This window comes from Anomalospiza imberbis, chromosome 1 (assembly GCF_031753505.1).
Source record: "Anomalospiza imberbis isolate Cuckoo-Finch-1a 21T00152 chromosome 1, ASM3175350v1, whole genome shotgun sequence".
Taxonomy (NCBI): Eukaryota; Metazoa; Chordata; class Aves; order Passeriformes; family Viduidae; genus Anomalospiza; species Anomalospiza imberbis.
In genome coordinates, this window is record NC_089681.1 from 18,923,261 (window position 1) to 18,947,279 (window position 24,019).

The 24,019-nt window shown below is 39.0% G+C and overlaps 1 protein-coding gene across 10 annotated transcripts in view; it reads right to left on the reverse strand.

Moving 5' to 3' along the window:
* Positions 1 to 24,019, reverse strand: part of OXR1 (oxidation resistance 1) — a 260,222-nt gene that overhangs the window by 50,198 nt on the left and 186,005 nt on the right. For 6 of the 10 annotated variants that reach the window (XM_068182984.1, XM_068182973.1, XM_068182976.1 and 3 more), the window contains 4 exons: positions 10,865 to 10,947; positions 5,382 to 5,489; positions 4,173 to 4,292; positions 84 to 236 (listed from right to left, as the gene is read on the reverse strand). In XM_068182984.1, the coding sequence (XP_068039085.1) occupies positions 84 to 236; positions 4,173 to 4,292; positions 5,382 to 5,489; positions 10,865 to 10,947 (464 nt within the window). Of the gene's footprint in view, positions 1 to 83; positions 237 to 4,172; positions 4,293 to 5,381; positions 5,490 to 10,864; positions 10,948 to 23,304; positions 23,509 to 24,019 lie in introns of those variants that run through there. The other 4 variants (XM_068182992.1, XM_068183006.1, XM_068183011.1 and 1 more) reach the window with 3 other exon arrangements.

Sequence of the window (24,019 nt, forward strand, 5' to 3'; positions counted from 1 at the left end):
AAAGTCTATTCTATGTTTATGCTTTAAACATGCTTTATTATGACATCCTATACAGTAACAGTAAAACCTGAATGTTTCAGTACCTTGCCATTAGTGATGTACTTGCAATTAATTTTTAGAAATTTCTCTGTAAATGCTTCCTCCTCTTCGGAGGTGGATGACACCACTCTTGAAGGACGAACACATGCATGTGCTGGCGAGACAGCTGACTCCTTCTGTTGGACTCCATCTGAATCCTGAAAGGAAGTATAAAGGAACAAAGAAGAACTCAGCAACTTGTTTATTCAATATCAACCTCTGGAGATTTTCTGCTGTGTAATTTGACCAGTCAGGTCACTGATGGGCAGATTATAAAAGAACTGCCCCAACAGGGACTCAAGGATTTCAAACTGACCACCAACACAGCAAACAGTGTTCAAGGTCAGGTTGGATGAGGTTTGAGTAACCTGGTCTAGTGGAAGGTGTCCCTGCCTATGACAAAGGGATTGGAACTGGATATCTTTAAGGTCCTTTCCAACCCACCTATTCTACAATTCTACAAAAGACTAAAAAAAAAAAAAAAAAAAAACACACGCAAATACTGAATAAGTTTGAACGCAATCATCCTGGCAATTTTTCTGGCCCATTTTTTACTCTACCCATTCAGTTCACATTTTTCCAGTATTTTAACTGGGCTGCTTTGGAACAGTGTCAAGGGCCTGGCTCTAGTCAGGGTAAGAAACATACCTTTCCTCATCTGCTGAGCCTGTCATTTCCTCACAGAAAGCAATCAGTTTTGTCATGTATGATATAGCCTTGGTAAGTTCTCTCTGGTTGTTTCCAACCATCTCTGTCATTCACATGCCTGGATTTAACTTTCAGAGGATTGCCTTCATGACTTCCCCAGGAAGATAAGAGAGTTACCTACCTCACTGTCTGCCAGTATATCCAGCTAAGTAGTGAACATGGAACCCCACCAGGGACACGACAGACAACACAAAAAATTGTTTTCAAACAAACAGACAGACTTCACCAAAGCCTATTTTATAGGCATAGAAATCCTGTTTTGGAACTTCATCCACATCTAAAGGCTTCAATTTCATACATAATTGCTACTTTTAGTTACTAATAAAATATTACTATTTTCAGAAAAAAGGAAGTCCCATGTTCCCTTTGGTTTTCTGCTTTCCTGTTCAGTTCTATTCACTAGTACAGACTGCAGATAAATGCCTTTAATCATATCTAGGAACATTATGCACAACTGTTTTCAGTTCATTATCTCTCCAGCACTACTTTAGCCTTTGCCAGCATCTTTCAACCTCCATTACAGATCAACCAAGAAACCAAAACAATATAGAGAACACAAAACTGAATTTTCTGAAAAAGCTTATCAAGGTATAATTAGGAAACAAACCTCCTGGAGATTAATTCTACTTCTACATACGCTTTCCTACTGAAAACTACAGAGTCACTCTTGTGACACATAACTCAGCAAAATGTCTCTAAAAGTCCTCAGCTGATATCCAAGCCCACTCTGAATAAGCCAGCTATTTCTCACAATCTCAGTATGGCCTGGCAAAGGGAGGAGCAGGGGGATGCATCACCACAATGGTACTTTCCAATTTAATGATGATGCCCTTGTTACTACATGATTATTTTGAAGTGGAATTTAAGCTTTATAGGTAGCAAAGCATATAGGATCTTCTCAAATACATGCCTAAGGCTCCTAAGACTGCTGAATGAAGGCATCTTTCAAAAAACCAGCAGCACCAGAAAAACTTCAAAATCTAAGCTAGTTCTTACACAGTCTTATTGACAGAAACAAAATTATTGAAATACACAATGAAATTTTAGCTTAAGTGTTGCAAAATTAAAAAAAAAAAAAAAAAAAAAGACCAAAAAAACCTACCAAACCCCCCAGTTTTAACAAAGAGTTATGCAGGTCTTATATCAGCCACATGCTGGTTTGTATCTAGCCACATGGCTGTGGTAAGGTACTCCAATTTTCAATACAACAGAAGAACAAGAATAGAACACGTCAGTTTATTTTTGACTGAACAGGCATTCAGATATTTGTTAGCCTTCTTATTAAATTTGTAACAAGAAAGCACTAATTCTATTGTCCAGAGCAGAGAGAAGACTCCTTTACATTATATAAGCAGAGGAACACATCTTTACCTTGAAACATGCTCAAATTTAAACTGCAAATCTGGAGTCAAAACTGGAGGACAGTCAAAGAAGATAGACATCAAGAGAGCATTAGAGAATGTACACTAGTATGTCTCTCCTTCATAATGATAGCAATCAGCAAAAAGAGAAAAGAAAACCATCAAAGACAGATGTTATGATGAAGAACAAAACCCTCCAGCCTTAACTACTCACATAGAAGTTGAGTGCCTTTTGTGTTGTTAGAGAAGACTGAAAACAAAACCGAATGCACACAGTCCACACTGACAAGTGATTTCTGTTCCTTGATTTTTTGACAAATATGTCTTCTTCCCTTAGATGTACTTTGAAAGGCCTCAGAAACAAAATAATTATATTATATATTGTCTCACTGCTAATCTGATCTTCCCTGAAGCCTTTAAGAACTGCTTGTGACGATCCACAACATGGAACAAGATCCTTTATTGTTACATAACTATTTTGTGCATCAGTTAAATAAAATTCAACATTCCAGTTGTTGCTAGCACTGCACTGACTACACTAAATGAAAAAATCTTTTGCAGAAGAGGCTTTTAAGTATTTTCATTTACTTTGTTTCTTCTACACTTGCAAATTTTAACTCCCATATGAGCATACAGTCAACAAAAAGTTTTCAAACAAATTCCAAGTATGGTTACATCTCATCTACTATATGCTAAGTGATACACAAAATAATTGACAAAAGAAAGAATAAGGTATTTTTCTGGCATGGAATCTGTAGGAAAAGCTCAGATTTTCAATAGTAAAATTGATATTTTTTTCCTCAAGTAACTTCTCACAAAATGTTACATGGGTAGGTCTTTCTGAGACTGATACAGATACAAGATGTATGATACAAGAATGTATCCTTGCAGGCGAATCTGCTTACTGTGTTACACCACCCTCAGTTCGCCATCAAACAAAAGAAATTATTCAGCACAAATGACAGACATAAGAACTGGCATGCTAAGACAGAGAAAAGGTATCACAGCAAAACCAAACAGTGATTCTCAGTAGAAGGGACACCATAGACTGTAATGCAGCTTGGGAACCTCTTGACCAACAATGCAAATCATTATATTTAAATTCATCTGGACCAAGTCATGTAAGCAAATAAGTAAATGCTTTAAGTCTCAAACCTTCCTAAACTTTGAGCACACGGAATCCTGGAACAGATGTTTGACAGTTTGACTGAGTACTGTCAAAATATGCTAACATGAAAATTTCTTATTTGAGAGGAAAAGATAGTAACTGGGAAAAGAAGAGTGGTGATACATGAAGAAGCATCCAAATGAGATCATAGTTGCAAAAACTGCAGAGCAGCTCAGGCTCAAATACTGTATCTTCCAGGTTGGACTGTTCCCTACAGGATGCTGCTGACAGCAAACCAGTGCTCCTGGAAAGCCACACTTCTTTCTACAAAGCCAGCTCCTACTCAAAAATCTACATTTGAGCTGAATTACAGCACAATGCGGGTGGCTAAACATTTTTAGCATTTTGAAAGTCTACAAATGTAGAACTACCAAGTAAAAGTCAGTTACAATTAATTCTGCATTATTCCTTCACCAAAATCCCCTTTTTTAACTTCATTTTGTGAAATGAAACTAGAGAACCCTCTCCAGCACCTCTATAGCAAGCAGGGGGAAACTGAGCATTCCTTCCAATACATCTTTTCTACAAAAACTATCAATAAGATTAGAGACAAATGTTGACAAGCTATGAAATGTAACAAATACAGAAATGCAACTAACTAATTAATATTTCTATGTGCAATGACAGCATTTTGCTACAAGTAATTTGCCTTCAAATCAGTTTTCACACTGAAAACTATAACTTTAAAAGACTAAAATCTTGTATTTACTTTTAAAAATGAACTATTTTACTTTCAACTCCAAGTGTTGCCTATACTTTCTCCCCAAAACAAACAGATAGTTTAAGAAGAAAGCATAGCATCTGTAACATTTATCTTGTAAGGGAAAGTTAATTTTAAGGACAATAGGTATACCTACATTTACTGTAGCCTTGTCAAGCTCTGCTTCGGAAGATGTAGGTGATAGGGGACTTACAGGACTTAGAGAAGGGGAGCTGTCCACACTAGATATGTAGTCTGGGTCAGGAACATACAAAATCTATAAAGAAGATATAATGTAGATAGAAGTTAGTTATGCCTTCAGATTTACTTTAGATTTCCCATCAGTTAAGCTATATTTACTATGCTTTCCCAAATAAGCTACACAAAATCATTTCTGCTACCATTGCTTTTAAAAGAATTATGAGTTGAGGGAAAAAACAATACTATACAAAGTACTTGGAATTTTAGCATTTCAAGTTTTAAATGCTATATTGATATAATTTTGATTTTCAGTCAGAAGTTCAGATAGAAAGCATTAAAAGTATACAGCATGCCAGAAATAAGAGTGTCCAAGGAAAATGTGTCCAATTATTTCTCTTGCTATGACTCTACTATTTGAGCAATAAGGAAACAGACTCACTGAATACATAAAAAAATTTCAACTGAAGGTACTCACACTTTTAATACATTATTTCAGCCATAGTAGGCATTCAGTCTACCTAGAGAAAGTTCTGCAGCAACCAAAAATGAACACAGAACTTTATCAAACAAAAGGCAAATACCAACTGATACCACAAGTGACCTATCACTTGTTTCCAGGCCTGGCTTTCAAGGGGAAGTGAAAATTGAAAGCAAAAACAGGGGGCTGGCGGGGGGAGAAAGGCAATAGTGACCTATAATAAGTGAATGGCAATTAATATACTGCTGGTAAAAACCAAGTTTCCAGAGCAGAACATAAACATTATTCAATTTATTAGAATAGAAATTGCAGGCAGTAATATACAGTCACAGAATGTTGTTTGTAAGCTCTACACTGAATGTGTCTGCTGAGCTGGAGGTGGTAAACAGCCTGCTATATTTGCAAAGCAACAATTTGGCTTGTATGTAAATGTTATTGCTGTACCATTAAGTACATCTAGTTTTAAAATTTCTCTGATCTTATACAAGGGACAGAGGTAGCTTCCTTACATGTTTCCTTCCAGGCAGTTATTAAATAGGAACAAGGAATAGACTGGAGAAAATGGAAAAACTTTTACAAAGCCAATAAGAAAATCAGTAAGAGAAGTACTTCAGCACTCTGGTAAGAATGAGAAATATAGTAAAAGAGGACTTTGTTGGATAAGTAACATATATAGTGTAATAGTACCTGTCCAGGAACGACTGCTCTGGAGAAAAGCTTATTTAATTGAACCAGTTCATTGGGTGTTGTATCAAATTTCAAAGCAATACTGTTTAAAGTATCTCTTGATTCCACCTGTATCAATTGGGGGAAAAAAACAAAACAAACAAACCTGTAAGCAGTTAGCTCAAATAGTGGCTTACATATTTTAGCATCTGTAGATTTACCAAGATTCTGATGAACTTTAATAATAACTTTCTTTACTCTTATGACTGCCCACCCCCCAAAAAAAACAACAAAGCAACCACAAAAAACATTCCTACCCCCTAAATATTAGTGTACTGCAACCCCATGTAAAAGCACACACCTTCCTACTATATTTCCAGGTGGCCAGAAGTGTCAGTCACACAGTTTGAGCTGTAGGCTCAGCTATTGCACCAGAACTTCCACTCTACAAATTCACTGCAGGTTACCACTAGGCAATACACCATTGACTGGGTTCATAGAATGATTCATTCCCTCTCTTCAACTGCTTTTCTTTGCTTTTCACCAACAGAAAAGCTGAAGAGATCTCTCTATAAATATAAACACACCCTCTTACTATTGAAATAAGCTTCTGTTAAGCCTTGACTCTCAAGTAAAATCCATCACTGAGAAAATGCAAAAATGCTGAAGCAAAGCAGGTTGACTACTATGACAGCAGATGAAGCATAAGCATTTTGAGAAAGTGATTTCCAGCTAAGGAAAGGATTTTTTTCAAGCTCAGATTCTGACCTCCATCTCCCAAAGTGTAGTCAAAATGAGCTACTAGAAGAAAGCAAAAGGAAGAAAGTTTTATACAGAAAGACTATTTCAGAATAAAGAAATCAAAGCCTTAGGAATAATGGTGATACAAGGAAACAAACAGCCAGAAGTTTTACTGCATAATAGCACAAGGCTTCATAAACATTTTACCAGAAAAAAAAAAACATTTTATCAGTTAAGACAAGATGAAGCTATATAAGCTAAGATATATTTGCAGTTAAATGCAAGTAGAGCTAGAGAATTCTTTTCCATATGATTTTGGAAAGATGCACTTGTCAACCTGGATTCACTAACAAAAAGATATAAGCACTGCCAAAGAAAAGGCAATTAGCTTTTTAAGATAGGATTAGAAACCTATTATGAGATTTTTTTATACAGGAAGCCAATTAGCTAAGCAAAGCAGCAAACATCTCTCTACACTAGTGTTTCCAGTATAGAAGACTGTATTGTAGTAGCTCTCAGTCATTCAGTATATACTATCACAGATATACAAAAAAGCAAGAATATTTTCATTTGCCATGTTCAACTGGTACTACAGCAGAAATCAGAACAGGACTGCAACGAGACCAGATATGTACCACGTGCTTCACAGACCATAACAAAACTAGCCACCAAATCATTGACCAGTAAGGTTTCCATCAGAAGCTCTACATGCTACAGAAAGTTTGCTAAAACAAACTGTAAATTCAGAAGTTTTGCCTACGTTTGCATTCATATAAATGTTGAAGGGCAACAGTCAGCTGCTAGGTAAATATTTCTTATGTATCACTTAATGATAATACTTAATAATAAAGACTTCCTGAAGTATCTTCCCAGATTCCAAGGCCTATTTTCCAGTTGTCAGGCCCTCTACTATTCCAAAAAGTAGAATCTGAACAGCCAAAATCTCAAATAAGAACTCTGTAGAAAAGCACAGAACAAGATTTGAATAGTGCCACTACATAGCATGGATTCCCAGCTTTTCCCCTATCAATTCACTTCTATAAGAGAAGGCAAGAAGTTTTTCCTTATCTCTCAGAAAATAAACTCTCTATACATTGAGGTAGCTACTTAAATGCTATTCTGAATGTTAAAAGTCTTATATAAATATTTGAATATTAAATCTTCATTGAGAATATGCCCATGTTTCCCAGGTCCACTTATGTATAACAGCAGACAGAGAACTTCAGCCACCACTGTCTCAAGGTTTCAAATCACCTTCATTTCCCTCAGATAAACAGCCGGCAAAGTTATTTAAAAACTTTATTTTAAACCAATTTTTCTACTGATATTTTAATGAACTTTACTGTAATTGCATCTCAACAGTCAGAATTCACTCATTCCTCCACTAAAAATTAAACATCAAATACATATGAATCAAAGTGCAGAAATAATTATTTTTTTATTTCAACACTAGATGTCCAAGAGGCAGAAAATCAAACAGTAGTTTAAGCGCATTAAAATAAACTAACAAAATTAAACAGATGGGAGGACTGAAAAAAAGGGTGAGAACAAATAATTCAACTTTGGCACTGTACCCAAGCCTTTAGAAATACCAATTATGACTATATTAACTAATTGTTAATTTATATAATATGCAACATCAGTAAAACCCTGTAAATATCATAAAGACAACTTCAAAAATAATTAGTAAAAGACAACAAATGAAGTAACATCACCATTATGATCAACATTTCCAATATTCCCCAGAGCAGGTTAAAAGATTATGACAATGACATGCTCAAAGAAAAGCAGCAGCCAAAAAATAACACAATCCTTGGGTTTAAAATGGAAGAGCCAATTAAAAAAAAAAAAAATCACCAAAACTCCTGTGTGTAGCTTTCTAAATAGCATGTAAAAGCTTACAATGGCAATAAAACTAGTGGCACCAGCCAGAAGAGCCCTTAGCACTCTCTACATACAGGCTGAAAACTCAGTCTTGAGGCTATGGTCTAATAAAGGCTTCTGTGACCTTCAGGAATTTATTTAGGGCTCTTACCATAACCTGGAAAACATCATCTGTGTATTAAGTACTGGAAGTCGTAGATTAGACCCTACAACACTCATAAACCAGATCATCCATTTCAACTACTCACTTAAATGTTTTTTCTAAACAAAAATCAAATCTATCTGTAAATAAAGACAATTATTTCTTTCTTCTCTGCAAAAGGAAGAGCAGTTAGAAGGCTTTCACTGAAGTCACAAGACTGCTAGCATGCTACAATCACTGGTGATCAGTAAGCAGTACTCTGCTCATGCTCCATTATTCACCCATAGTTGGCTCTTTTGACACCTATAGGCAAGCACCAGTTGTGTTTGTACAACATGGAACACAAAAGGCAGAAGGGGAAAACATATTGCATGAGCAGCAGCTGTGAATTCTGAAATAACAGACAGTATCAACTTGCATCTAATATGCTGACTCACATTGAGAAAAGGATAAACTCTTTAAAAGATATCTGTTCCCTGTCTAAGCAGTATCAGCAAAAATGAACCAGTTTTTTCGTAACCTTTAGAGGCAGTTCAGGACTTACTTCCCTTAACTAGTACCATATCTGTTGACATCTCTCTGGTGCTACATACAGAACAGCAGGTTCAAGTTTTCATGCCTTGGGAACTTTAGATTAAAATCTTAAACATTAACTGCATTCTGTTTTTAGGTTTTAAAAGAAAATTTATTTTATTGTTTATTTGTCCCATAGTAATTTTTTTTCTGGTGTGAAGTCTACTTCATATTAAAACCCCATAGTTTGCACAAGTGAGATGCCAACTCACTCCAAACTTCATGAATACAAATAAGACCTTCCCTCCTAAAATCACATAGCCACTGGAAAAATGAACATATTAAATTATTATCTTATTTAAAGTTATTAAATTATTATCTTGAAGGCAAAATATCCCACTAACTTCAACAATGCTGGAACGTGAGGGGGAGTCTGGTTTCTGCCTTCATTCTCTACTACTTCTCAAAGCAGCAAGACATGCAGGCATATAAATTCATGTGTGCACATGTGTGTCATCACTGTGACAGGAAGTAGGATGAAGTCAGAAACAAGACAAGTGCACCTCTTCACATATAAATATGTAATAAATAACAACAGTAGCAAATTACCACAATAGCTACCAGACCTCACTTACAGTGAGCATAAGCTCAGTTCCTAAAGGTTATATCTGCGCATTTTATTAAAATATATGCACACAATATTAACTAAACATGATGCTACTCAAGTGTTTCACAAGCTTCACGAGTGAAATGTACAGCAAGACCTGACAGAATACAGTATTTGTGAAGCTGATATGCACTATGTTCCATACATGACACAGGCTCCTTTAGAAGGCGGCCTAAGTTTAATGACAAAAAGCTTTTGATTCCTGTGAATCATCATTTTGACTCACAAGGAAGTGATGCATACTTCAGTACGTATTAAGAAAGCTATTTTTGGATCTAAAACTCCACCTACTGGAACACAAAAACCTGCAGAAGTACAAGACAACTTCACACAAACACACACCAAGTTAAAAAAAAGAAAGCTTGTTGCTTTTAATTTGCCTGGTATGTTACAGACCAAAGTGAAAGCACTCACATGGATGGCAAGCGCCAAATTACTGGATTTACTGAGTATGCATGCCAGTAATGCAGAGCTACACCTGACTGTTTTTCCCAGGTATTTCAGACCAAATGGGTTTAATATAACATCAACAAGAGTCACATTTACATTAACATTCTTCAACTGCTAGAACCTAAGCAGCAGGAATGCCTGTTTTGAATTTCAACTTCAAGGAAGTCTTTAGAGCAGGCTAAAATTATTTCTAAATTCCAATAAAAGCCACGCTAACAAAATGCTTCTTGCTCCACTCCACACATTCTCTGTCTCTATCCAAAAAACTACCACAGCCCTCTCAGTACTTAAGCAATTATCACAGCTTGGCTTAATGTAACAGTGAAGTCTTCCACATATCTCTTATTCCTGGAGTAAGAGAACACCAAGAGGTCAAGCAAAGACTTTTCATACAGCACTTGTCATTTTTATTTATCGTGTCCAGCTTTAAAAGCATTCAAAGGGAACTGTGGCAGACTTTCCCTATTTTAACATCAACTCTATAAGCATTATTTATAGGCTTAATTGTATTTCCAGTACATAACATAAGACAGATACTTCTCACTTCTGTTTCCCTTAGTAACCACAAATGTGAAAGCTGACTGCAGCACAGTTTGAGGGTCATTTCAAGAACAGAACAGGGAGAGAAAGGCTCCATTTTCAGATACTGATGCAGAAACTGAGTTATATAGTAAAAGGCACAGATCTACAGCGATTATTATAAGAATACCAGAAAGTCAGTATCAAGATACAGCTTCCCTTCTCAACTTTATTCTGTTATTTCTCCTGACAGCAACAGTTTATTAATAATGCTGAAAGCAGAGAACTTGCAAATAATTATATAACTATTGTTATTTGTTTCTAACTAGTTACCTAAACCTGAACCAGTCAATAGTTTGATTAGCTTGGAATTTCTAAGGAAAAAAAAAAAGGCACTTAAAGGGAAAAAACAGTATTAGTACTACCAGCTAATTCCCTGATTTAATTTCTATCAAACTAAACTATCAGATACATAGAATTCTAACATTAAAGGCAATACATATTACAGTTTTGCTTATATTTTGTAACACAACTTTTTAGCCTGAATTTGCTTTGCAGTAACATTCTAACAATAAAGCAGTAACTTACAGAATATTCAAGAGTCCCTCTAGGTTTTTGAAAAGACATTCGTCGCCCATCTTTCTTGTCTGGGGTCTTCTTCTGGCCAGCATCTGAAAAAAATTGAGGCAATGTGTGTGTTAAATTCATTTTCCTCTCTCGGTACTGTCACAGGCTGCTGACTACAGCCCCGTGGGCAGACATCTAATCCACCAGTTACACAGCTTACTCCTGCTGATTCCAACAGGCACCAGCTGCTAAAATAGGGACTTCATTCCTCTGCAATGCATTAAGAATTTGACCAATACAAACAACTGATAACTGGAAACCAACTAACTGCAGAAGTACTTGCTGCTATCCAGAAAGAGATTAATGAAAACATTGGACATCAAATAGGACATTGACCCCATCAGGCAAGAAACATTTCTGGAGTTGCTGCGTTTGATTTTGTATCATACCCAGTCTGCTTTCATCTGAGGGGAGATGATCTAGAGTTCCTGCATGTTTGATCTAATCACTGGAGATATTTTGTTGCTGTTTGATAAGTACAGAGTATTTAAAGCTTTTTTATAAAATAAAGAGTATTAGTATTCATAATTATCCTGTCTGTAGCCAACACATAGAGCTAGTAAATAAACACTAAAGATTCTACATAAATTACACAAATGAAAAACTGTTCTTTTTATTGGGGTGCTGCATTTTGATGACCTCTTTCACAGGCCAAGCAAGCAACCATCTGTAACTAAAGTATGCTCTATTTTAAACTAACTGGTTTGATATTTATGATAATCACAATGCACCTGTGTAGTTATATGGTTCAACAGAAAGCACATACATCTCTAGAAAAGTGAGAGTTTTAATATCTGCATCTATACACATACGCATGGATTTTTTAAATGAATCTCCACCACTTGGCCTCCACCTTCAACAGTCAAATAGCTGCTATTAAGGAGCCCAAAATACTTATGAGAATGAGACATTAAGTTTTCATGCTACAATGGGTTTATATCCCATTTTGATATATTCCATTTTTTACCATAATTTACTCAAATATTTCAAGCCAAATTGCACAGAAGCAAGAAACCTTATAGAATGTATTTTAAAAAATATTTTAGCATGGCTACATTGAGAATAGGATATTTAGTCTAATCCATTTAAGCCTCACGTAAAGTACTAAGGAAAGACGCTATAAACCAACAGCATCTTTAGTGCACTATTAGATTTAATTAGTATCACAACTCCAACACTGGAAGAGACTAGAGAAGTATTAGCACAGCTTTCCTACACCCCCCTCCCAAATTTCTACATGGATAGCCAAAACCATCAAGATATAGAGGGCAGGGAAATCACAATGCAAATTACACAGCAGGTTCTGCCAAAGAAGAAACAAAATCTTGAAAAAAAACCCCTAACCCACAAGAATAAACCTTCCTAAGAATTATCTTATATTTGCTATATAGGACAAGCTGCACAGGATAACAAAGTAGTGATTTCTAGCAGAGCCGACATAAATAATCTCCTATGGTACTCTTTATATAGGTAAAAAGGATATAAACTTTGGTCTAATCCATCCTTTTTCATATAGACTGAGGAAGAATGCACCCATACCTAAAACTGATCTATGGATGGTATTAATTGTGATAAATTTTTATAGCTATGAATGACATTCAAGACTAAGCCTACTTCTAAGAAGTTTCTAGCAATTCTAAAAACCTATAAACTAATTCTGCACACTGCTATCTTCATTCAATACATTAAAAGGTACTTCTTCCCTTATTTACTAATAGCAGCTTTTTAGAACTCAGCTGGAAGAAACATTAATTTCTGATTATATTCATAGTGTTTAAAGATACTACAAATGCCTCTGAGGGAAATGAAGCCAACTCAGGAACAATAAAATACACTAGAAGTTTGTGTGTAGGCTTAGCAGCAGCAATGTTCTCCTCATCTAGGTTAAGTATTTTGCTAAAAAATTTTTACCTGACCTTGCAACACAACAGGTGCCTCCTCAGCAAGCTACAGAAAACCTAACAGTTGCTCGTCTGGAACTGTTCCAAATTTTTCAGCCCTTATCAAAGCTTTAAAAATGGCCTAATTATTTTCTTTCAAGAGCAGTGTGGGTCAAGTAATCCTAAGAAGTCCAAGGATGCAAATGAAAATAGACTGATCTCATCCAGGATGCCATACATGCCTTAACAACCTGTAAACAGAGAACCCTTATTCCAGAACAAGACATCTTCCACTCCTCCCCACCATTAGATGGAAGTAAAGAAGCCTCATACTACAAATTCATGTACACACACTTCAGTTGTATATAGCCCAGTGTAGTTTGTGGGTTTTTTTTCCTCAACCCAAATTTAATTTTCTTTTTTCTTCTTATTGGTTCAAGTGTCTGAAGAACTTGCAGACAGGTGCTGCTCAAGAGGTCAAGATAAATTATATTCCCCCTCTACAGTATCTGAGCAGCAGAATGAAGCCTTGTACAAATAACCACTTCTGTTCCTTATGCCAGAAATAAAAACAGGAAATTATTTGTTTTTCACAGCAGAAGAACCTTCACTGCTGCTTTAGACTTAGAATCACAGAATGATCATACAAAAACTTTGAGCTGGAAGGGACTCACAAGGATCACTGTGTCCAACTCCTGGCCATGCCCTAGACAACATCAAGAATAACATCATGTGCCAGAGAGCATTGCCCAAACTCTGGCAGTCTTGGTGTTGCAATCAATTCCCTGGGGAGACTGTTCCAGTGGCCAGTCATTCTCTGCTTGACGAAGCTTTTCTTAATGCCCAGCCTAAACCTCCCTTGACGTGGGCTTATGGTGCTCCCTTGGACCCTGTTACTGGTCAGAGAAGAGACCACTGCCAGTCCCTCCCATTTCCCCCTTCTTGAGGAAGCTGTAGGTCTCTATGAGGTCTACTCTTCTGCAAGCTGGACAAGAACAAGTGACTTCAGCCACTTCTCATATGGTTTCCATTCTAGGCCCTTCAGAGATTTGAGAGAACTCCAGTAACTTCAGGAAAGTAAGATCAAACAGAGGGTAGGGGCAGGGAAGACAGGTCCCTGTTGAAGGCATCATGTAGGAAAGCCAGGAGAGCTCCTCCCACAAGTTTTCCAGGAGTTTATAGTCTGCAGTTAGGGTTTTTGATGTCCTCCCCTCCCATACCTAAGGCAGTAAATCCTACCTTTCCCATCAGTGCCCACTTCCATTCTTTCAGTATGTGAAGGCATTACCTCCCCCCTCACTATACGGGTACAGGATTCAAGTGTTTCATAACCTGACACGATGTAAGTCTCCTGAGTCAACAAGAGATGGAGGTAGGCAACACTGAGCTCCATCTCAGTGTGCGCTGACTACCCAGCTGGACAAGCTATCAAAATCCACACTTCTGCCCACAGCCCAAGTGCTCAAGCTGTCTGTTCATACAGAACACATCAATTTTGACCTAACCTCTCAGAAACAAAACTAGGATGTATTTCAGCTGTGAAAATAGGTCAGAGCAGTAGAAACAGGAATTCAACCTCGCTGATGACACACTACAAAGCCTCTATCTCTCACTAAATGAGTCAGCTATTCATTTTTGAGGGCAAAGCAAATGCATCTTTCAGCCATTCCAGTGCCCCTAGCATTCTAGGAAGCATATGCAAGCAGAAATAAAAGAAAGAACGCAGTGGTCTAAAAAGTCCTCAGACCCAACAAGAGTCGATCTGATGCTTTCATTTTACTTATTTTCCAGGTAGCTGTTGCACAGGCACTCATTTTGTTAGGTTACACACAAGCATCACTTGTGTAAGCCAGCAAGGCTAACAAAGGCTGATGCTCTCAGACCACACCAAGAAAAACCTGACACCACTGACCACACTTAAACACAACCTCAAGAGTCAAGTAACTTGTTTAACATGGGATCTGGGGTGCTATGTTATCAGAGCTCTTAGCTGTGCTGTTTTAGACAGAAAGAAGACAAGACTTTTTGTAACATCAGGATTCATGCTCTAATTCTCAACTACCTCTTCACAGGACTGGCGGGCCTCCACAACAGCTTGAAACACTGAAGTCAAAAAGTGTGTGCCAGATCCACAAATAACAAGAAAATATTTCAGCTAGGATTTAAAATATTAGAACTAGAAAGATGCAGAACACAGTGTTCAAAGTGACACAAGACCAGTATTTAGTCTGAATGCACAGACTCAGAATCTTGAGGTTAAATGACTGCAGCATAAGAACAATTATATATGATCATTCAACACAAAGGAGGACTTACTGTTCCAACATACTTATACAAGATAGGAAAAGGGGATTTATGAACATGTTTTGCAAAGATGCAGTTTTCAATAAGGCAGTTTTGACATTAAAATATTAAATAGTCAGTGGCATTCAACTCAAAACAACTAAAGTCAAATTCCTAACATTTATAGCAGGCCTTCTCTAAACAATCTCTACATGGCCCTGTGCCACTAAATTTTGGTTGACTGAAAATATTCATGTGGCACTGCTAGCTCAAATTATTATGACAAAAGTGGCATTTCTCATTTCTTAGTATGCCACCTCAGCTTAATTGTAGAACTCCGATTGGCTGTTCACTGATGCTTTTAGCACATCCTTTGGAGTTCTGGCACTAAGAGCTAGTAAAGATAAGGACACAAGCTAGAACTGCTTGAGAGGATCTACAAGCTCTGCAGAGAGTAAATTGAATTCACTTTCCTTTAATCTTCTTGTCTGCACACTAAGATTAAATCTCAATTTGCAATATTTCTCAGCTGCTATGTCATTCATTGCAATTTAACAAAAATAACAAAAATCACTTTTTCCAGAGAAATAAATTGATAAATCAAACAAGTATCCTCTGAGAAAAAGCAAAGAATTTGGACAAGTCCACAATTATGCAAATGGTTTAAAATCAATAAATGAGCCCAAAGTATCAAGCTTATTATGATCAAGAAGGTAAGAAAAAGATTATTCATCCACTGTGCCACACCCCAACAAGAACTGTACATTTGTGCATCAGATTTAGAGGTGCTTAAAAAAAGGAAAAGGCAGCAACTTTGTCAAATTCTTGTCTAGGGGACAGTTTTTCACAGGATCTTAAATATGCAGCACATATGGGGTAATGAATCAAAGTAAGAAAAGTAGTCTGAAATATTTTCAAATACTTCTTTATTTAGCAGTACATGGAAACAACTCGCTAATTGATAAAACAGGAAGCACAGATATTACATCGTTATTAGATTAGTTCTGCTCAATAACAATTGGATCATTATAATCTATTCATAAAGAAACAAAAGAGATTAAAGTAGGAAATCTTTATATTCCAAAAGACCTGGTGACCTGATTCTCCTAACAGCAGGGACTACATTTCAGTCAGCAACTGTCTCATTAACCCTTCTTCCCTCCTGCAGCTAGATATGCTTATGATAATTACAGGAATATTATTTTCAGTTAATCTTCCAATATCTTAGGAACCAGAAACACAGGCCCTAACAGTAGCCCACAAGATACTTGTAGTCTGCAGTTTTTTAGCCGAAATGGTAAGCTTTCAGACCAAGGCAAAGTCATAATGCCTCCTTCAGTCTCTTCTTGCTAAGCAACTGCTATTTATTCTGATTCAGTCTTTCCAAGTCATGCTCTCAAAACTCTTGATCCTTATCACTGCTCTTCACATGATGCTTTTGTTCACATTTTTCTTGAGCAAGCACTCATGCTCAATGAATCTGAGACCTTGCTAATGTTGCATTAGCATGTCGAACACATCAAAATAGCTTTTTCCTGCAACAAATACAGCATCAATCCAAGTTCATTTTGTGATTCCCCCTTACACACGACACTCTGCTATCCAGTCAGATGCATAGCATGTAGGCAGAAATAACTAAATTTATGATTTCAGGACAGGAATAAAAACAATTGAAGAGAAGCAAACTTAAGACAGTACACTTCTCCAAGTGGCTAGAATGTGCTCTATGCATGATACTCTTGGTAGGTGCATCACATGGGCTTTCTTCTAAAATAAGATTTCACATTCAAAGTAAACAGAAATGCTTTACCAAATTTTCAGATTATGCCACAGTATGTCTTAACCAACAGTAAGCTTCCTTTCCTGTTCCATTTGCAATATACACGTATACACTTTAATACATTAGAAACCACCCAACTCCAAACTCCACCTTCCATACAATCTCTCTGCAGTCCAAACACATCTTTTAATGGAAACTTGCAAAAATCTTGTCTGCACTATTGATACGGCAAGTCAACTTTTCCAATAACTCACCACCTCTTTCAGATATTTAAGCCCATTTAGTTGTACATGCTCAAGCCTACCCAATATCACATCAGCAGTTTAACCATCAAGCAGCAATATCAAATTATATCCTTACATATCTTCAAGAATTTACACTTTGCCTTATCACATTTAAGCCCATGATACCTACCCCTTTCTAAGAGTTCAAAGTCAGTCAGCTTATCCTGCTGACTTGTGCATTACAACTGCTCTGCTCACATGCAAAGGGATATGCTGTGGAGTCATTCGTATAGCCCCAGTAAACATCTTATTGTACAAGTTTATTGCATTAGGTATGCAGATAAATAGGGGACCAGTCAACATACATGATGGCAGGGCTGCCATTCAGCAGGACCTGGACAGGCTGGAGAGCAAGCTGAAAGGAACCTAATGGAATTCAGCAGGACAAGACTTCAGCACAGGAAGGAAGAGCCCTTGGTGTTGTACAGCTGGCACCACTCAGCCAAGGAGCAGCTCTGCTGAAAAAAAACCCCAAGGGTCTTGGTATGCAGAAGCCAAAACAGGAGCCAGAAGCATGACCTGGAAACAAAGGGGGGCCAGCAGCATCCTCAGCTGTATTACTATAAACCAAGGTCAGCAGACTGAGAGCACGCCTCTTATCCTTGCACTGCACTGCTTTTGTAATAGTGGCTCCCCCTGCCTCCATTCAATATAAGGAAGGCACAGATAAACAAAACTATTTCAGTGAAGGCACACCAAGGTAGTCGGGGGCTCTGAGAAGAGGCCAGACTCTCTAGTCTGAAGTGGTTTTGAAGGACTGTAACAGCAGCCATCCTGTACCTTCTAGATAGCTTTCCCAGAGGTGTCAAGATGACAGAGCCAGTGACATATAGCAGGAGAACAACAGGTAACAGACAAAGAAGAAACAAAAGGGCTTCTGAGTAGACAGAAGGCCAAAACTCCTAACTGACCAGTGCAGCTGTGCAGTTTCCATCTCAAGACATTTCCAAAGCATGATAAAGCACTGAAAAACCTAGCGTGAAATCATCATCTTCCCAACTTTAGCAGGGTTAAACAATCTTACTTGCAATTTGAGTTACCTGTAACTATGATTCCTCCCATTTTACTGGCAAGCAATACAGGTACATAAGACCACCCCATCAAACCAAGCCAGAAGAAAATTTACATATATAACACAAGGTGTATTGCTTACTGATAAACAGAAAATTATTATTCATACACAAGTTGTATTGCTTACTGATAAACAGAAAATTATTATTCATACATGTAGTGACCTGAAATGCTGCTATGATTAAAAACAACCAATATAACACAGTAAAACAAAAATGCAATACAGTCAAAGGATACCAGAACAAAATATGTTTCCGTTATCTGCTAGATTAGTACATAAACTAAACTTCAGTTAAACATTTGATACATCAGAATCCTGCTGAACAGCAAAAACTGGATAAAGAATTATAAAATACATAAAAGATTCAGTGAAGAGAGAAATACAAATCAGGAGAATGGAGAGGTATATTAATGAGATCCCAATGGAGTAGTTTTTAACACAGTTCAATTGCACATCAGCAGACAAATTCAAAAGGATAATCAACAGCAAAGACTGTGTAAAAGGACACACAATGAATTCTGAAGTTCCAAAGCTTGGACGAATAAAAGCAGGGAAATATGCAATAGTACAAAGCAGAACCTGAAGTAAAAGATTATTTAACATCACATGCACCAAGGGAATACTCAAGAAATCCTGTACACTAGTAGCACAGAAGTCTGAAGAGCAGCTTGTGCATACATTAACATATCACAAGATGACTGAGTCACCAGCTTGATACATTCCAAGATCACATTTGCTTCTTATGCCTGTACCAACTGAATTATTTTCAGCCATGAAAGCAAAGCATTCGCGTCTTTGTAAAGGGTGTTGGTACATTTCATATGTGCTTCATCCGGAACAGTGTGTACAAGAAAACTCACAGAAGTGCGTCTCCCCAGTTTGAATCCTCTTTCCTACTTTATCATACACCTGGTAATTTCTTAAAAATGAGGTACTGAATAAAGATGAAAGCAGAAAACCTGCCTTATTCTTATATTTGCTTTATTCTAAGATAGATTTTTACAAAGAAAGATACTAACTTTTACAGCAAGATTTGAGAAATATATAAGTTGGCACTGCACATTTATCCTTCTAATGTACTGCTGCTACTTTGACCATAGTACAGAGGACTGACAAGCCACACAGTTTACTGGATATACTGTGTATGGTAGCCTTACCAATCAAGACTCCAAAGCTGGTATGAAAGAAATGTAAATAAGCCCACAGGCCAGATGGTTCAGAACTGAACAATCAAGTTGAACCTGAGGGAGAAAAACAACAACAAAAGTTTCAATAGAAGGCAGCTATAAGAACTTCCCTGACAGACTGGTTGAGAGGAGCCTCTGAATCACTGATTTTTATTTAACTTCTGTACTTAATGAAAGACACACTGCAGGAAGTCAGCACTACCCATGCAGTGTATCTTCTCTCTCCATGAAGTGAGGTGAAAATATCTAGGAGGGAAGAAGCACAAGACTCCAGGTATGAAAGTATATCCTCACAGAATGAAAGGCTTATCCAGAAGAGAAGCCTCTTGAATACATTTACTCCAGCCTCCAATTTGAAGTATAATTATTATCAACATCAAATTAGGTCAGCTTAAAGCTGTCCCAGGGATGGACTACTCTATGTGAAGTTTTTTCTATTGTCCAATTTGAATCTTCTAAGCTAAAACTCATGGCTGCTGCTCCTCCTTGATCTCTTAGCACTGAGAAGAGTGTGTCCCTCTAGGTAGATGAAGGTCATTATTAGATTGCCTCTAAGTTGCCTTGGTCTCCCTCTGCATCACTAAAGCCCAGCTCCCTTAACCCCTCCTCACAAGTCATATGCCCTGTGCCCCTAAATAAACTGGCTGGACCCTCTGTAGCTCCCCAGCAGCTCCCCTTAACAGTGGTACACAAACCAAAGAGCACATTCAATGTACAGCCTCAGCAGTGTCACAGAAAAGAAGCAAAACCATGTCCCTCACTGCTGGCCACACTCTTCTTACACAGCAAAGCAAACAGCAGACTGAACTACAGGATGTGCTGCTGGCTCATTTAAGTAAAAGGCTTGCGTAGATGAGACTCAAATGAAACTGAACCTTCAAGTTAATTCTGCAGAAAAGATAATTCTTAATCACCCATTCCCTAAAGTCTCGAGTTGCATCTTAAAGCAACTAAAACGACATGCAACTTTAGCATGCTAAACTCTACAGTACATAATAATGAAGAAAATGACACTGTTCTATCTAAAGTTTCTAGGTAAATCCAGGCTTGAATACATACCTATTACCTCATCCTCTAAATCATCAATAGATTATACTTAGAAGTTATAATTTCAAAGCTTACAGGCCTTTATAAAAAAAGAATAACTTTACACTCTGACATTAAGAGTGTCTTTACTAAAGCCAAATGTTTTTTCTTGACTTTCTGATTATATTTGCATTTTTATCCTGCTTCACAACCACTAAAAGACAAAAAAATCTTTACAATGTTCTTTCACTGACTAGGCTGCTGACACAAACAGTGTAAACCGGATAAACAGGTTTGCAGCCTTCTATGGCACTACTCAGTCTTCCAGTGCGTCCATTCTCCCTACTAAGAAATACTATAGCCTGTTCTGCATGTGTCCAAAGAAGTGATTTAAAACACAGCATTTGAACAGACTTGTCTCCCTGAACTTGGAAACCTGATAGAAAAGTTGTTCAACTGTTCAAAAAGACAAGCATAAAAACAGTAAAGGTAAAATTATTAATGTTACATTTGACTGAGATACTTCATTGCAGAAGCAAAAATAGGTTGGCTTTTGTTTCAAATAAGTTGAAACATGGTTTTAAGGCATTTAGGAAGAACGATTCTCCTAACAAGTAATGCAGTCTCAACTAAACCACTAAAAAAAAAAAAAAAAAAACACAACAAAATAAACCCAAAACACTGAAAGCCTTAAGCGGAAAAGAAAAATGACAGCAATAGGTGGGTCTGGATTCAGAACACTGCAGAGACTAAGCATTTGGAGCATTTTGAATCTGCTATTAAGTCTTAAGCTAATGCCAAGGGACCCAGCTCTAATTAAAACAGAGGTCTGATTTCAAATTAAGCATTGTAATCGTTGTTACAGATTCCACAGCACCCATTACCAGGGCACAAGTGTTTTGTGAAAGCCAGCAAAATGCTTGACAGAAGAATTGTATAGTCACAAGGATTTGTTTCTGCCCATAACTGATAGAAACTCTGTGGAGGGGAAGGCAGCACAGGAGGGACAAGGTCTACTTGCCTTGTACATACTTCACCTAGATGAGGAAAAAGGTGCATTAAAGTCCATATAAGCAGAAACTCACCCTGCATTCTAGAACTCGTCATTAACACCAATTTTAAGCATTACATTATGAAAGCATCTGAAAAGATACTTTTTCTGCTCAAAGCTAGAGGAAAAAAACCCAGAACATTACAATGCAGTCTAAGTTAAGCGTTTCTCCCAGAAGAAGAGGGGGAAAAAAACAGAGCCTTTCCCTCCAAGAAATCCCATGTACTACAGAAGATGCTTTATAGTAACAGTTCAACACAGGGCCTTGTAAGAGATTAAAAGACCAGAAGATACGAAAGTATTTTACTGCCATTTTGGTTCTGCAAAAGAGTGTGAGTAATCTTTGTCAAAAAGTCTTTAACTGTTTGCAGAGGCCTTTTTCAAGGTACCTTGTTTCACTGCTGAAAAACAACTTACTGTCTCTATCACTCTCTGCGTATGTTGTGAGGAGGGACATTAAATACATAAAGTGGCACTGTAAATATAGCCAGTTACCAATTATCCTTTCTGTGCAAGAACTGTGACCTAATGCACACAAGGAAAAAACCATCTACATCAGACTGGCTGCATGGGCATTCCTATTACCTTACCTACCACACTGAGTAGCAGACTTAGTTTCCCTTGAAGGAAAACAACTATTTTACTCTTACATAATAATCTACAACAACAAAGAAACTTAATGTGTTTTAATATTTCATTTCAGTAGAGACCTCATTTCAACCTCACCTAGAGACTAACAAACATTCATTCATCCACTTCACACAGAGCTTCTCAAAATAGGGAAATAAATGAAAATATTTACTATTCCTTGTATACTCCTCTTTATTTATTACAAAACACTTTCATAAACTTAACTTCATATGTTGTTTTCTTTCCAAGCAATCATTAGATCATGCTGCTCTTACTAGTTAGGTCATGACTTGTTTTTAACTCCCCATCAATAGCATTACCTCTCTAGAGTTCACACCGAGTGCTCCTCTTCAGCATAAACACGGGTGTGTGCAACCCCTCCTCCAGTTTTCGTGGTAGTTCTTGCCAATATAAGTCCTCGCATCAGATATTTACAATACCTATACCAACAGCATTATCAAGAAAAGGGGTGGCAACAGCAGTCCTCTTCCTCGCAGGCACAGGACTAGGAGTCACCTACTACTGTCTCCTGACTGACCTGTTTGGCCACTGAGCGGCAGAGGTACTCCTTCTGCCCTCAGCATCCCCGAGCCTACTTCCCAGTAATGCTGCCTGTCCCTCAGGAGCACCTGAGCGGCAGAGCAACCTCGCAGACAAAGGACATCGCCAATCGAGGAGCTTGTGCTCCAGGTGTTTTCCCACACCCTGGTCTGCAAAAATACCAGGAAAGGGAAGTTAATAAAGGAAGTGTAGGAGTTGTGTCACGGAAATCAGGAAGACGTTCAGTCGGTTTTCTGCTGTCAGACGTAGCCCCGGTGCAACGGCTCCGTGACGCGGCGCGGGCAGTGCCCGGCCCCGGCCCATGTGCCGGCCCTTCCCCGCCCGCCCTGCGCCCCCTTCCCCCGCCGCCTCTTCCCTCTCGCCCCCGACCGCCGCTCGGAGCCGCCCCGGGAGCGGGGCACCAGCCGCTGTCGGTCTCCCCGACAGGCTCGGCTGCGAGTCCGGGACACGGCGGGGCCGCTCCCGGCTGAGAAGGGACCCTCTGCCCCTGCTGCTCCCACTCTCTCTCGCTTCCTCCAAGCGCACTCCAAGAAGGCTCGGAAGGGGCGAGGAGCCCGAGCCCGCTGGCCGGCGGAGGCCCGGGCCGCCCGCTGCCCGCCGTTACCCCCCGGCCACCCCCGCGCCCTCGGCCCCTTCCCCAGCGGTACCTGGCGTCGGCTTGGCGGGGCCCTGCTCCCCACGGCTCCGGCCATCCTGGCAGCGGCCGTGGCGAAGGCCGCCGGGCACGGCGCCCCAGAGGCGGCTGGCGGTGCCGCGGAGCAGGCGGCCGCCCTTGCCGGTGAGGGCGGTCAGCGAGTCCATGGCGGCGCTACCGGCCGGGGGGCGCCATGGCCGGGCCGGGACCCGCGCGCCGCCGGCCCGCGCCGCAACTTGGGCAAACTTTGGGGCGGCCCCGCCCCCTTTTAAAGCGGCCGCGCCGCCGCCGCGGGGCGCGGGCGGGGCCGGGCCGGGGCAGCCGGCGAGCGCTCGGACCGCGGGACGCCCCTTCCTGCTGGCCTCGGGCAGGCTCACGGCCACCTGTACACCTGCGTGGGCTCACCCGCAGTCCGGGGAGTTGGTTAAGTTTCGTGGAAGCGCAGTGCTTTGCAACCATGTGTTGCAACGCTTTCTATGAACTTTCAGCTTTCCTGTCTCAGCTTTCCCAAGCGTGAAAATCAAGGCAATCGCTTACTTTTAAATCTTTTCACAGTCGTGGATACGAAGATGTTTATCCACTGTAACTGTAAAACAGGACCAGCCGTGACACTGTGTGGTTTTGCTGTTGTGGACCCCTCCCTCTCTCCGAGTGTCCCTAATGTGGGATGCTGTCATCCTTGCTTGTGCCAGCCAGCCATGTCCCGGTGCCCTCCTTCGAGTGTTTGC